The sequence below is a fragment of the Rhincodon typus genome, chromosome 10 (assembly GCF_021869965.1).
Source record: "Rhincodon typus isolate 14 chromosome 10, sRhiTyp1.1, whole genome shotgun sequence".
Classification (NCBI taxonomy): Eukaryota; Metazoa; Chordata; class Chondrichthyes; order Orectolobiformes; family Rhincodontidae; genus Rhincodon; species Rhincodon typus.
In genome coordinates, this window is record NC_063341.1 from 38,041,520 (window position 1) to 38,054,814 (window position 13,295).

The 13,295-nt window shown below is 40.4% G+C and overlaps 1 protein-coding gene across 1 annotated transcript in view; it reads right to left on the reverse strand.

The window, feature by feature from the left end:
- The window catches only part of frem1b (Fras1 related extracellular matrix 1b), a 188,316-nt gene that overhangs the window by 14,826 nt on the left and 160,195 nt on the right, over positions 1-13,295 (reverse strand). Inside the window, exons 28-30 of the mRNA XM_020530931.2 lie at positions 9,695-9,824; positions 7,764-7,836; positions 4,584-4,733 (exon numbers count right to left, since the gene is read on the reverse strand). Coding sequence (XP_020386520.2) covers positions 4,584-4,733; positions 7,764-7,836; positions 9,695-9,824 — 353 coding nt within the window. The remainder of the gene's footprint in view (positions 1-4,583; positions 4,734-7,763; positions 7,837-9,694; positions 9,825-13,295) is intronic.

The following is a 13,295-nucleotide window of genomic DNA, read 5'->3' on the forward strand; positions in this document are numbered from 1 at the left end:
TATATCTTACAGACTATGAACTAAAAAAACTGGCAAAAACTACCTCTTCCCACTCCACTGAATTCCCACACTGCCTCCAAATTACCCAAACTATATACTCACTCAGGCAGTGTCTCACTCTGGATGTGATCTTTCCTTCCTTACTGTGCACCACTTACTCATAATTATTTCAACAGGCCCTTTTTTTAAATGGAGCTAAGGTGATCTGAGACTCAAATGTGTCAAGCTTCAATAGAAATCAACACCATACTGTGCGCAGCTAATTACTGATCTAATAATTCTTAACTCCACGTTCTTGCTTTTTCCGTATAACCCTTGATTCCCTTACTGATTAAAAATCTGATATCTCAGCCTTAAATATATTTAACAATCCAGCCTTGACAGCCCTTTGCCGAAAATAATTCCACAGATTCAGTACCCTCTGAGGGAAGAAATTCCCCCTCATGTCTTAAATGTGAGATTCCTTATTCTGAAATTATGCACTCTGGTCCTAGACTCTCCCCACAGGGCAACCAATCTCTCTGCATCTACCCAGTCAAGATCCTTAAGAGTTACTTCAATAAGGTCACCCCTCATTCTTCTAAATTCCAAAGAGTACAGGCCCAACCTATTCAATATTTCCTCCTATGACAACCCCTCCATATTGGTATTAGCCTAGTGAAGCTTCTTACCCTAGATAAAGGGCCTGAAACATCACAGTCTTGCAACTATGGTCTGACTAATGCCTTGGATAGTTTTAGCAAATCTACCTACTGCTATATGTCATTCCCCTTTCAAGTAAAGACCAACATCCCATTTACATTCCCTATTACTTCGCTTTGAATTTGAATGCTAGCTTTTTGTGATTCATGCACAAATATTCCCAAATCCTCTTCTCTGTAGCTTTCTGCAGCCTTTAACTAATATTCAGTTCCTCTATTCCTCCTGCTAAAGTGCATAACCTTACATTTTCTCACATGATATTCCATCTGACAAGTATTTGGTCATTCACTAAACTTGTCTATATCTCTCTGCAGACTCTTTGTGTCATTGTCACCACTTGCCTTCTCATCTATTTTATGTCATCTGCAAACTTGGCTATTGTGCACTCACCTCCTTCATCCAAGTCATCAATATATATTGTAAACAATGGTGGCCCTGCACTGATCTCTATGGCACTCCACTAGTTACAGGTTGCTGCTATAACCCCATTATTCTGTCTTCTCTCCATGCTAAATATACTACTGTCAACAACACAGGTTCTTATTGTAAGAAGCAGCCTAATGTGAGGTACCTTATCAAACATCTTTTGAAAATCCAAATACATTAAACCCATTTATTCTCTTGTATATATACTGCTTGTTGCCTTCTAAAAAATCTAGTAAATTTGTCAGAAATGATTTCCCTTTCATGAAGCCATGCTGACTCTGCTTGATTGTATCATGTGTTTCTAAATGGTCTGCTATTAAATGCTTTATAATGCATTCTAACATTTTCCCAATAACAGATGTTAAGCTATCTGTCTATAGTTACCTGTGTTTTGTCTCCTTCCATTTCTAAATAAAGGTATCACTTTGGCAGTTTCTCAATCCTCTGGAACTTTTCCAAAATCTAAAGATTCATTGAATCACAGAATCATACAATACAGAAGTGACCCTTCTGTTCACTGTGTCTATATGACCAAAACTACACTGCTAGCTACATCAGTCCCACTTTCCTGCACTAGGCCCATTGCCTTGAACGTTATGACACTTCAAGTTCTCATCCAAGTACTTTTTAAAGTTCTGAGGTTTCCTACCTCAACTACCCTCCCAGGCAGTGCAATCCAAATCCCCGGCATACACTGGGTGTAAAAGTTCTTCCTTAAATCCCATCTAACCCTCCGCCTTTCACTTTAAAATTATGCCCACTCGGTATTGACCCTTCAGCTATGGGGAACAGCTTCTTCCTATTCACACTGTTCATGCCCCTTACAATCTTATACACCTCCGTCAGGCACCCCCACCTCAACTTTCTCTGGTCCAAAGAAAACAAGCCAAGCTCATCCAGTCTCTCTTCATACCTAAAATGCTCCATCTCAGGCAACATCCTAGTGAATTCCCTTTGCATCCCCTCCAGTGCAATCCCATCCTTCCTGTAGTGTGGTGATCAGAACTGCACACAGTTCTCCAGCTGTGGCCTAACCAAAGTTCTGTACCGCTGTATCATGGCCTCCCTGCTCTTATAATCTATGATATAGGCAAGTGTCCTTTATGCCTTCTTAATTATTCAATTAACCTGACCTGCCACTTTCAGGGATCTGGACAAGCACCCCAAGATCTCTCTGTTACCCTGAGCTTCTTAGCCACCTGCCATTTATTAAGTACTCCATTGTCTTGTTACTTCTTCCAAAGTGCATCAGCTTACATTTATCAGGGTTAAATTCCATCTGCCACTTATTTATCCATCTGACCATTCCGTTTATATCTTCCTTTAACCTAACACCTTCTTCCTATCTATCAACAATCTGGCAACCTTACTTATCAGCCACCCCAAAACAATAAGGGGTCCAGCACTGATCCCTGTGATGCACCACTGCACACCAGGCTTCAGTCACGCAAACAGCTTTCTACTACTCCTTTCTGCCTCCATTCATGGATTCTTGGAAGATTACTACCAGTATATCCATTATCTCTGTTGCTGCTTCCTTTAATATCCCAGGATGCATCCTGTCCGGTCCACGTGACTTATCAGTCTTTAACACCAGTTTCTTTTCCTGGCCTAATTTTCCTGTACTTACTGTATCTCAATGATCTAATAATCCTTGGCTCTGGAACAAGATATTCTGCACTTAGAAGCTCATAAAGGTTTCTGATAATTTCATTGAGTTTGCAATCAACCTCGTTTTCAATCAATGAAAACTGCTGAATAAAGCAACAGACAAATGTGGATAAGTTGAGAGAGGGGAATGTTCAATGAGATCTGGGCATCATCAGTTTCTGAAAGTAAGCACGCAGGTGCGGTAGGCAGTAAAGAAGGCAAACAGTATGTTCACCTTCATAGTGAGAGAATTTGAGTACAGGAACAAGGATGTCTTACTGCAAGTATGCAAGGCATCTTCACCCAGAGACTGGTGAGCCTGCGGAATTCACTGCCACAGAAAGTGGTTGAGGCCAAAATGTTAGATGTTTTCAAGAAGGAGGCAGATATAGTTCTTGTGGCTAAAGGGTTCAAGGGAGGGAGGGCAGCATTTGGATATTGTTCTCCATGATCATATTGTGGAGGTGCCGGTGTTGGACTGGGGTCGACAAGGTCAGAAATCACATGACACCAGGTTGTGACACATGGTGCTTGTGTTTTCAAATAAATCTGTTGGACTATAACCTGGTGTCGTGAGATTTCTGACCATGATCGTATTGAATGGCAGAGAAGACTTGAGGGGTTGAATGGCCTCCTCCTGCTCCTATCTTCTACGTTTCTACATTGACACAAGGAGAGAAGAGTTCCTTTGATGCTTCTGGAGTCCTGTGACTTAAAATATCATTAGGGATTTGATTTGAAAGTAGAAGATTTGAAAAATTGACTTTGTTTGAAAAATCTGTTTGAAAACCAGTCTGCAAATAAACAAACAGTTGGGGGTATGTTTCATAACTTAGATGTGCAAATCATGATTTGTTTCTTCATTGCTAATTATAATATATGATACTCTATATGGTTAATATATGAATTCTTTAATCATAGGTCACCAAAATTGTTTGAAATCAATAAAAAGAATGCTTACTTATCTGATCACTAGGAAACAGATTGATCAGAAAGTCATGAGCCACTTACAAATTGTGATTCCTCCACATACTGTATGTACCCCACTCAGAGGCCAATTTGATTAACAGGCTTAGCCTCAATTCCTGAGATGAGCAGGTTGTGAAGGTTCCGTTTCAGCAAGCAAGTCTGTACATGAGACTGGGAAAAGCTTGGGGAGCCGATCAGTATGGAAGAGGAAATGATGTGATAGAAGATGAGCATTGATCTGAAGTAGTTTAATCAAGAACAGGGATGGTGGAGAAGAAGGGTCCATCAGGCTGGTTGGGGAGTTAACCACAGCAGGGGGTCAACTGGGGATAGGGAAGAGAGGTTTTATTAGACAGGAGCTCCAGGGGTTCAATCACCGTGGTATTGATCAGGGAGCAAAAGAGATTAAATTGGGGGGTGGGAGAGGAAAAGTAGAAGATTAATCAGGTGGCCTTCAATGTCATTGAGGGAAGTGAGTGGCAGATCAGGGGCCTACATAGCAGAAGCTTGAGGCCTTGCAGTTGGGTCAATGGCAAAGAGAGGTGAGGGACTGGAGACTTGAGGACTCAGGGAGATAGAATGTTGAATGCCTCAAAATAGAAGTTCTCAGGTTTTGTTATATCTTGGGTTGTTGGGGGCGGAGTGGTGTAATATTGCAGAACAAATGAGGTTGTCTGGAGAGAGGGATCAAAGTTGGAAGGCGAGAATGAGATTGGAGTGGGACAGTAGCAAACTGCTATTTGGTGAGAAGAGTGCTGTATAATTCCAAATTGCTGTTGTTTAAAATAAATGTATCTCATGCTTATTGCATGAGCCCTGGCATTTACAACTCATACCTCCGTGCAAATCTACAATTTCTACCAAAGAGATGTCCTTCTGTCCAAGGATGGCATTCACTGGTGTCTTCAGCTGCACTTTCAATTTTTCATTATTCTCTTCAAGTCCATCATCATGAATAAAAATATTCCACACCTTAATGGAAATACCTGCATTCAAATTTTAATCCAGATGATCATACCCATCAACTTTACTTCTCCACAACATATGCAAATTGTTTTCACATTGCTTACAGGACAACATAAAACATTCATTTTTTTTTAATCTTTGTAAAAGAATTGGGAACCTAGAATTCACAATTGCTAAAAAAAATGTGAATAAGCAGACCTTATCAAACTGGCAATGTTTTCAGTTTGTTTTAACCTTAAAAAATAATACTAGGAGTAGATTCCTTTAATTAGGATTTGGTTTCAATTAAAAAATTTGAATACATTTTGTTACTTTTACATTATTTTCTGTAACACTTGTCCTTTTCTAATTCTATCTGATCATTTGGCAACTCTTGTGAATATGGTGAAACATGAACTATCTGTTTGCAAATGGCATTACCAAACTTCAAAACTTGGACCATCGTGGATTAATTTTTTTTTCCAGAAGCAACAAACTTAATATGGCTGCAGCAATCAGATGACCACATGTCAAGCCACCTTATGAAACCATGAATAAACAAGATCCAGTGCGAGCCAAAATTAGCCTCTTTATCAAAAAGCATTGAATCTCAGGTCTGTATCTTCTGTTTGACTTCCATCTTCATGGAAAATTTTCATATTTTGGGATGAAAGACTTGGAGGGAAGGAACAGGAAAGACGGCCTGTCAGAACTGTCTGCTGCTCACTCACTGAGCTGTAATGGAACAGATCTCCGGAGTTACAGTGGATGACTGACCATGGCCATGCCCCTGGACTGTATGTGTACTGTGTCACTAACAGACAGTGCCTCCATGCCCACGTACATTGAGATGTTATCCCCCACCTCATGAGGTCCGTACTGACAAGCATTGTCTGTGTCTCTCTGCTAAACAGTACGGTCAGTGCAGCTCTGGCTGAAGCACCACTGTAATAACAGGCTTTTCACAGCATAGCAAGGTATGGATGCTGTGAACATGCAGCTAAGCACTAAGTGAGTGATTGGTGAGAGAGAAAGTGAGACATCCTGAGATGCAGCCTGTTCAAATCTAGGAGCTGGGTGCCTGCGTGTGTGTAAAATTCTTTTGATGCTAGTGCCCTGCAATGTGAGTATGTGCTTCCTGAACAGGGGGTGCAGCGAAGGTTTGCCAGGCTGATTCCAGGGATGGCGGGTCTGACATACGAGGAGAGATTGACTAGGTTAGGATTGTTTTTGCTGGAGTTCAGATGAATAAGGGGGGATCTCATAGAGACTTATAAAATTCTAACAGGACTAGACAGGGTAGATGCAGGGAGGATGTTCCCGATGGTGGGTGTGTCCAGAACCAGGGGTCACAGTCTGAGGACTCGGGGTAGACCATTTAGGACGGAGATGAGGAGACAGTTCTTCACCCAAAGAGTGGTGAGCCTGTGGAATTCATTGCCACAGGAAGTAGTTGATGCCAAAACATAGAATGTATTCAAGAGGCAGCCAGATTAGCACTTTGGGTGAATGGGATCAAAGATTATGGGAGAAAGCAGGATTAGGCCATTGAGTTGGACGATCAGCCATGATTGTGATGAAAGGTGGAGCAGGCTCAAAGGGACGAATGGCCTCCTCCTGCTCCTATCTTCTTTGTTTCTGTTTCTATGAATGGTGAGGTGTTGTGACCATTAAGAGGAGTTGGCACATATCAGATACCAGTATCCGTGAATGAGTGATGCTTGCAGTTGGTGCTCATGGATCATGAAATATTGGTTGGTCATGTGTAATATGGAGGTTGTATGGGGCAAGTAGCAAGTCGAATTTGCCAGGTAACAGCTCTGGTCTCCATGTTGAGTTTCCTCGATGTCTAGCTTATTTGACGAGATTGATAAGATAGACAACTGAATTTAATGAGGTAAGCTGGACCATCAATGAGGCATCTAAAAAGCAGTAATTCCCCTCTATTGGCAACTCACCGCTGCCTGGCAAGAATCTTGCCATATTGTTTGAGAAAAATATTGGGAAGGCCCTTGTCAGACTTCTCGTCTGATTCTTCTACAAATCTCACCATAGCCCACATCCTTCAGATCCCTATAAGATTCTGCCATTACGTTTTTCTTCCATAGGATCATTGTATTATTCCTGTATTTTCATTTAAGTAAATCAGTTTGTTGGTTTGCAGTTACACTCAGCTACACTGAATGCTTTTCAGTCCAACTTTAAGAAAGAAGAGTTATGGTTAGTCTGTGTGATATTACAGAAGTTGATGTGCAGAGCAAAGTTTCCTATACACAGCAGTTACAAAATTAGATCATCTACTGCCCATTTTTCAGGACCTAATTGATGCTTGGAGAGACTAATGTGACATATGCCTCGTATTCCCCCATTTCACTAAGGGAGAGCCCTGTAAAACAGATAGATCAGGTAGCCTGAGCCTTCCAGGCTGCACATATGAAACAATCTGTAGTTCTGTTTCCTATTTAGGATCCTTTTCTGTATTGAATCATGTCTGATTATGGGTTGTGTACATTGGGCTGAGAGCAATCAAATCATTGGTCCTTAAAGAGATTGTTGGAATCTGCCTTAAAAAGAAACGCTTTAAAAAAAAACTTCCTAACTGTGGAGCCAGAAGGAAAGGGTAAATTATCAAGTTTTGAGTGAATGGGAAGACTTTGTAATGTGATGTGTTAGATGTTACAACTACATGCAGAAAAAGTAGACTAAGCTCTATTTTCCTGTGTCATTTCCATATAAGCTTCAATTGGGGAGAAGAAATACCAACTAAGATTTCGACCTTTACTTTCTATTCGATATTCTCTACTGGAAAAGTGAAAGTGTGATGTCAGGTAAATTAAGGATTGGACACAAATGGATAGATGGCCAGTATTGCATAAGCTCACCATCTTACTTAATGGTTCTCATGGAAGTCAATACCTTTGAATAAAAATCTTAGAGGAAAATTTAAATATCTGGCTAAGATTTTAAGATTGTCATATTTATGTCAACTGTAGAACTCTTTATTCCCAAGGTAACAAGCAATATGGTAATCAAATTTCAACTGTAGTCAGTCTTATATTAGTGTAACTTACCAGGATCAAACTGAATTAAACTCGCTGAGCTATGTGAGAAGTCTCTGCCAACTGTAGCTGATAACCCTTGAACCTGCAGAAGACAAAATTCACTGTGGTGATACATAATTCACTTGTATCTTGTAGTAGTCTGTCAAAACAAAATATTGTTTGGGTCACAAAGCATGAAAAGAAGTGAATGATAAATCTTAACAAATTGCAAGAATAGAGAGAGATATAGTGATGCAAAATTAAATATTTTTAAATGAAAGTGTTCAGGTTGAAAAAGTTATACAAGTGGCAAATTGGATTCTGAGTTTTACGTGCAGGAAAACTGAATATCAAAACAAGGAAATTAATGTTCAATTTGCAGACTGGCTTGGCTATAGTTGTATTGCACACACTTCACCACACTACCACAAAAAAATAAAGAATTTATACAGCATCTCTATCTTATCAGTGATGCTGCAACATGTACCTTGGTGAATTAGTTACTTTCAAAGTGCAGTTACAGTTGCAAACATAGCAACTAACTTTCACACAAACAACCATTTGTGCCCTTAACAATTCAAAAGCCTTATTAGGTAAGGTTTTCAATTCAAGTACTTTTATGCTGTGGGCATAGGCTCATTGAAAACTGCCTCAAAATTGCCAAACTCATTTTGTACTGGTTCTGTCTGGCTAACAGAGCACCAGTTATGAATGTGAGGTTTGATAAGATTATTATTTTTTTGTGAATGCCTCTTGAATTAAAATTAAAATGAAGTAGTAAAGAGAGCCATGTGATCTGTTCCAAATTTTACCTGACAACAAAGAGAGGGGGAAGCTACAGAGACACAGAATGCTGTAGCTGGTATGGTGAAAACAGAGAAAAAGGCTACAAGTTCTCTGCAATCTACCAAGCAGGATACAGGAGAGAACACAGTCTCTGGTTGGACAGTTGCATCCCGAAATAAACTGAGGGTCGTTCTGGTGCGACCAAGGGATAAAGAATCGTTGGATTGGATTTTACAGATGGTATCTAGTTTAGATTTCTGTAAACTGGGATTATTATCTTCTGATGGTCACTTGACACCATGACTTGGCACAACAGGGTGAAGCAAGCCTATTGGAAGCTGAGAATGATGTTGGATGGGTTCCTGTAAAATCTGCAGCGGGTGGTGAGGTTTAACGGATAACAGGGTGGCACGGTGGCTCAGTGGTTAACACTGCTCCCTCACAGCACCAGGGACCCGGGTTCAATTACACCCTCGGGTGACTGTGTGTGTGGGGTTTGCACATTTTCCCCATGCCTGCATGGGTTTCCTCCAGGTGCTCTAGTTTCCTCCCACAGTTCAAAGATGTGCAGGTTAGGTGGACTGGCCATCCTAAATTGGCCATAATGTCCAGGGATGTGTAGGCTGGATGGATTAGCCATGGGGAATGCAGGATTACTAGGACAAGGTAGGTGGAGGTGGGTCTGTGTGGGATGCTCTTCAGACGGTTGGTATGGGCTGAATGGCCTGCTTCCACTCTGTAGAGATTCTATGAAAGTCGTTAGTCCAAATGGGAATTGTAACATACATTTCTTCAATCACTTCACGCAGGAATCAAGTGTCATATCTTTTTTCACTTACTTGCCAAGCACACAACACAGAGATCAACTAAAAGTTGTGATTTTACTAAGTGATTAGATCTTATACATATAACGACTGATTTTATAAACATGTTCTCTAAAGAATGTCCTAAGGAAATTCTTTAAAGCATGCTTACAGCCTCCGGGAAGAGGGTTTAGTGGTTGAGTGTGAGTGTAACAGCATAGTTTTTTATTGTGATGTCTAGTCATGGAGGTTAAATAGGCTACTTAGGGGCCTAATTCCTTTCAATTGTTGCTGACAAGCTCATTGCGCAGGAATGATTACAAGTGATTTCAAACATACTGCAAATAATGTACACAAAGACAGATACTCTACCGTTATACCAATGTAAGAGGGATCAACGCTGTATCCTTTCCTGGTAACCTTTATGGAGAGAGTTCCAATGTCCTCACAGACTGTATAGCAGCTTGCAGACATTTCAATCCTGGACCATTTCAGTTCCATTCTACACGAAAATTTCAATATCGCTTTAAAAAAGTATTGACAATATGTCTAATCCTTAACTGTTGCTTATGAGTTAGAAGGGCCATGTATTTTCCACTGACACATTTCAATTTACATCACCCACAAAGAAATACATAAATAAACCATGACCTTTGATGGAGCATCTGTTATTCATCCAAGTTTATGCATCAACCTTGGCTTTTCTGTGTCAAACTGCAATTCTCTGTATGCTGTTTCTCAGATGTTGTTTGTATGTTTGCTCTACACTGAGATCACTTTGCATCATGCAGCATTGCCAGTGGTTGTGAAAATTATGCAGCCTTTAAATTTAATGAATTGTGCTTCTTTTGGCCCATACTACCATGTGCTCTATCAGAGACTGACTCCCACCATTTACATCAAAGGCAGAAAGGACAAGGATGGGGTTCCCACTCCTTAGCCACTTGAAGTGGCAAATTATGGGCTACTTAAGGGCCACATCTACTGCTATTGGTACTTGAGCAATAGCTTGGCAACTCATGCTATGGGAGTAAGTATTTCACAAGGGCCTTCCTGCGGGCTCCAAGAAAAGGGTGGGCCCACCTGATCAAGTATGCTGTGCCATAAGGAAGGTCCACCAATGACAAGGGGTCCTCACCCTACTCAAGTACTTCATAACTTCATAACAACACCCCTGCCACCTTTCCTGGGCCTGGCTGAGCGGCTGAGATGAAGTTACCTTAACCAGCTATTTTTAGGGCCTCCATCTCTTGGTGCAGCTCTAGGCCTCATGCTCTGAGTGGTGAAACCAAGTTTGAAGAGCCGTTGGCACTGATCGGTTAAGGTCTTGAGGAGAAGGAGTCTACACTTTCAAAGGCCCAGGAACCCTGAAGGCAGCTGTCACATTGCTTGATGGGCATTTAATCCTGTCAGGTTCCTGGAAATCATCTGGCAGGGAAACCATTAACTTTCTGACAGTGGATAGGGATACTTCCATAACTATTAAATTCAGCCCTTACTTTGCAGACTTACGAAAACATCTTAAATTTGAGCTTGCCCCCTTTGTCCAACCAACTTCATTTATTTTCTTGCTGATTCTTTAAATTCTCACTGCTACAGACTCTCATCCTTATTCTGTGCTTACTAAGAGGGACTCACTAATCAAAGGGGCTCTACCCTACACTGTAAAACAACACAAAATTCACTTTGCCACCTATGAAATATGGATTTAGTTTGCTCCGTTGTTTACTTTCTCGAGTTTGTTTCATCCCTGCGTGTTGGACTTTCTTTCAATGTGTATTTATTAATCATTCCTTCCCTATCCCTGGCTGCCAGTGCGTTAAATGCCTTTCATCGCTAGAAGAAATTTTGCCACATCTCGTTAATTTTCAGCTACATGGTGATTTTCTAGCCCTTACCCTCCACCAATTAGGCAAGCTTCATGCACAAAGCAGTAATGGGAGCTATGAATAATAATGTACATGTAATGCATTAATTTTGGAATATGGTACACTCACTTGCTAATGAGGATTTCTGCCAGCAATAACAGGTTTAATCAGTGTGACACACATCTGGAGTACTACAACACTCGGGCATTGATTTTCATCATATAGTAGTTTTGAAGTGTTCACAAAACACACAGACAGTACATAAGGACTCAACGAGACCTAGCAAATTGATATTTCATAACACTTCAATACAGCTGGTGTGAGCATAGCATAGGCAGCAATACGCGGGTTATAGTTTCCTCTCAAATACAGAAATCAAGGAAAGGACTCTTGTTGCTCTTCAATAACGTGATTTTTAAAAGCACTGCCAAATATACAACAGGAATGCCTAAAGTTGATTCCTGATTTGTACTGAGCCAAACAGATTTTATCTGGAGAGCAGAGGCAGAGAATTTTGGGAAGGGGTTTTGTACCTAATGCGGATTAAGTTAGCATTGGCTTTTTTAACTTCTCAGTGCACTTCATACATGACATTGAATATAGGACTACTTGACTTGGCATTTAAAGTGAGCCATATGTTTGAAGGTTTGTGTAATATTGTTATCTTATTTGTAAACAATCAAGAGCTAATAATTATGTAAATGTGACAAGTTGCCTAATATCCTGCTGCAATCAGGTGCTGAGCAACACTCTATCAATCCACAAGTCAAATGACACTCTGTAAGGAATAAAATACTGGACCTTAAGCAAATCTGAGTCCAGAAGTATGACAAATCTGAACTCTTGGGAACTGGAATACATAACATGGTGGCATCAGAGGGCTAGTGAGTAAGATTGAAACACATTTAATGGATTTAATGTTGAATTAGATTGAGAAAAAATCAACCTGACTTATTGTCAATGAAAGAAAATGTGAACGAATGGTGCAAAAATGAAATAGCTGTTCTTGCATTCATGAACAGCTCTGGCCTATATGAACTGGGAAATTGATTGTGTTGTAAAGGCATTTGAAAAGTTTAAACAAAAGTATGGACTGGCACTTGATACCACTCTAACAAACAGCCCTGCTACGCTGAATTGTAAATGGTGATGGAAATCTAAACATAGGAGATGGAGGCTCCTCAAATATTCCCATTCTTGGTGAGGGAAGAGGCCAAAAATCAGTACAAAATACAAGGTTGTGTCTAATCTCAGCCAGAAGTACTGAGTGGAAAATCCATTTCCTCTTGAAGTCCCTAGCATTTAGTGCAAAAATAGGAGTTCATGGTGAAGTGGTTTAGCATACTAGCATGGAGAGATGATTGGCTAGCTGGCAGAAAGCAGACAGTATACATAAATGGGTATTTTTCAGATAGGCAGAATTCAATGAGTGGAGTTCCACAGAGGGTCTATGCTGGGCCCTTCACTTTTTACAATTTCTATGAATGACTTGGATGAAGGGGCTGCAGATGACTTAAAGATGATCAGGAAAGTATTTTGCCAAGATGAGATAACTTATCTATATCAGTCTGTATCGTTGTTAAGTGACAAAAATTTGGTAGATGGAGTGTATTGATGAAAAATATGGAATTGTTCACTTTGGCAGGAAGAATAGAAAAGTACAGTATTACTTAGATGAAAAATGACTGCAAAATTCCAAGGTGCAGTGGGATCTAGATATAATCATGCATGAGTCACAAAAGAAGTATGCTGGCACAGCACGTGATTAAGAAGACTGATGGAATGCAATCCTTTACAACAAGGTGACTGGACATACATGTAAAGATGTTATGCTTCAGATATACAGGGCATTGGTGAGATCACAACTTGGAAACAGTGGCAGTTTTAGTCTCTTATTTAAAGGATAATGTAAATGCATTGGAAGAGGTTGAGAGGAAGTTTATTAGATTGATATCTGGAATGAGCGGATAAGTTGGATGGGTGGGCTTGATTTCACTGGAATGCAGAAGACTGAGAGGTGAGTTCTTTGAAGTTCATAAGATCCTGAATGGTTCTGACAAGGTGGATCCTTTTGCTGTCAGAGGATCTTCCAACTTTGGAACATT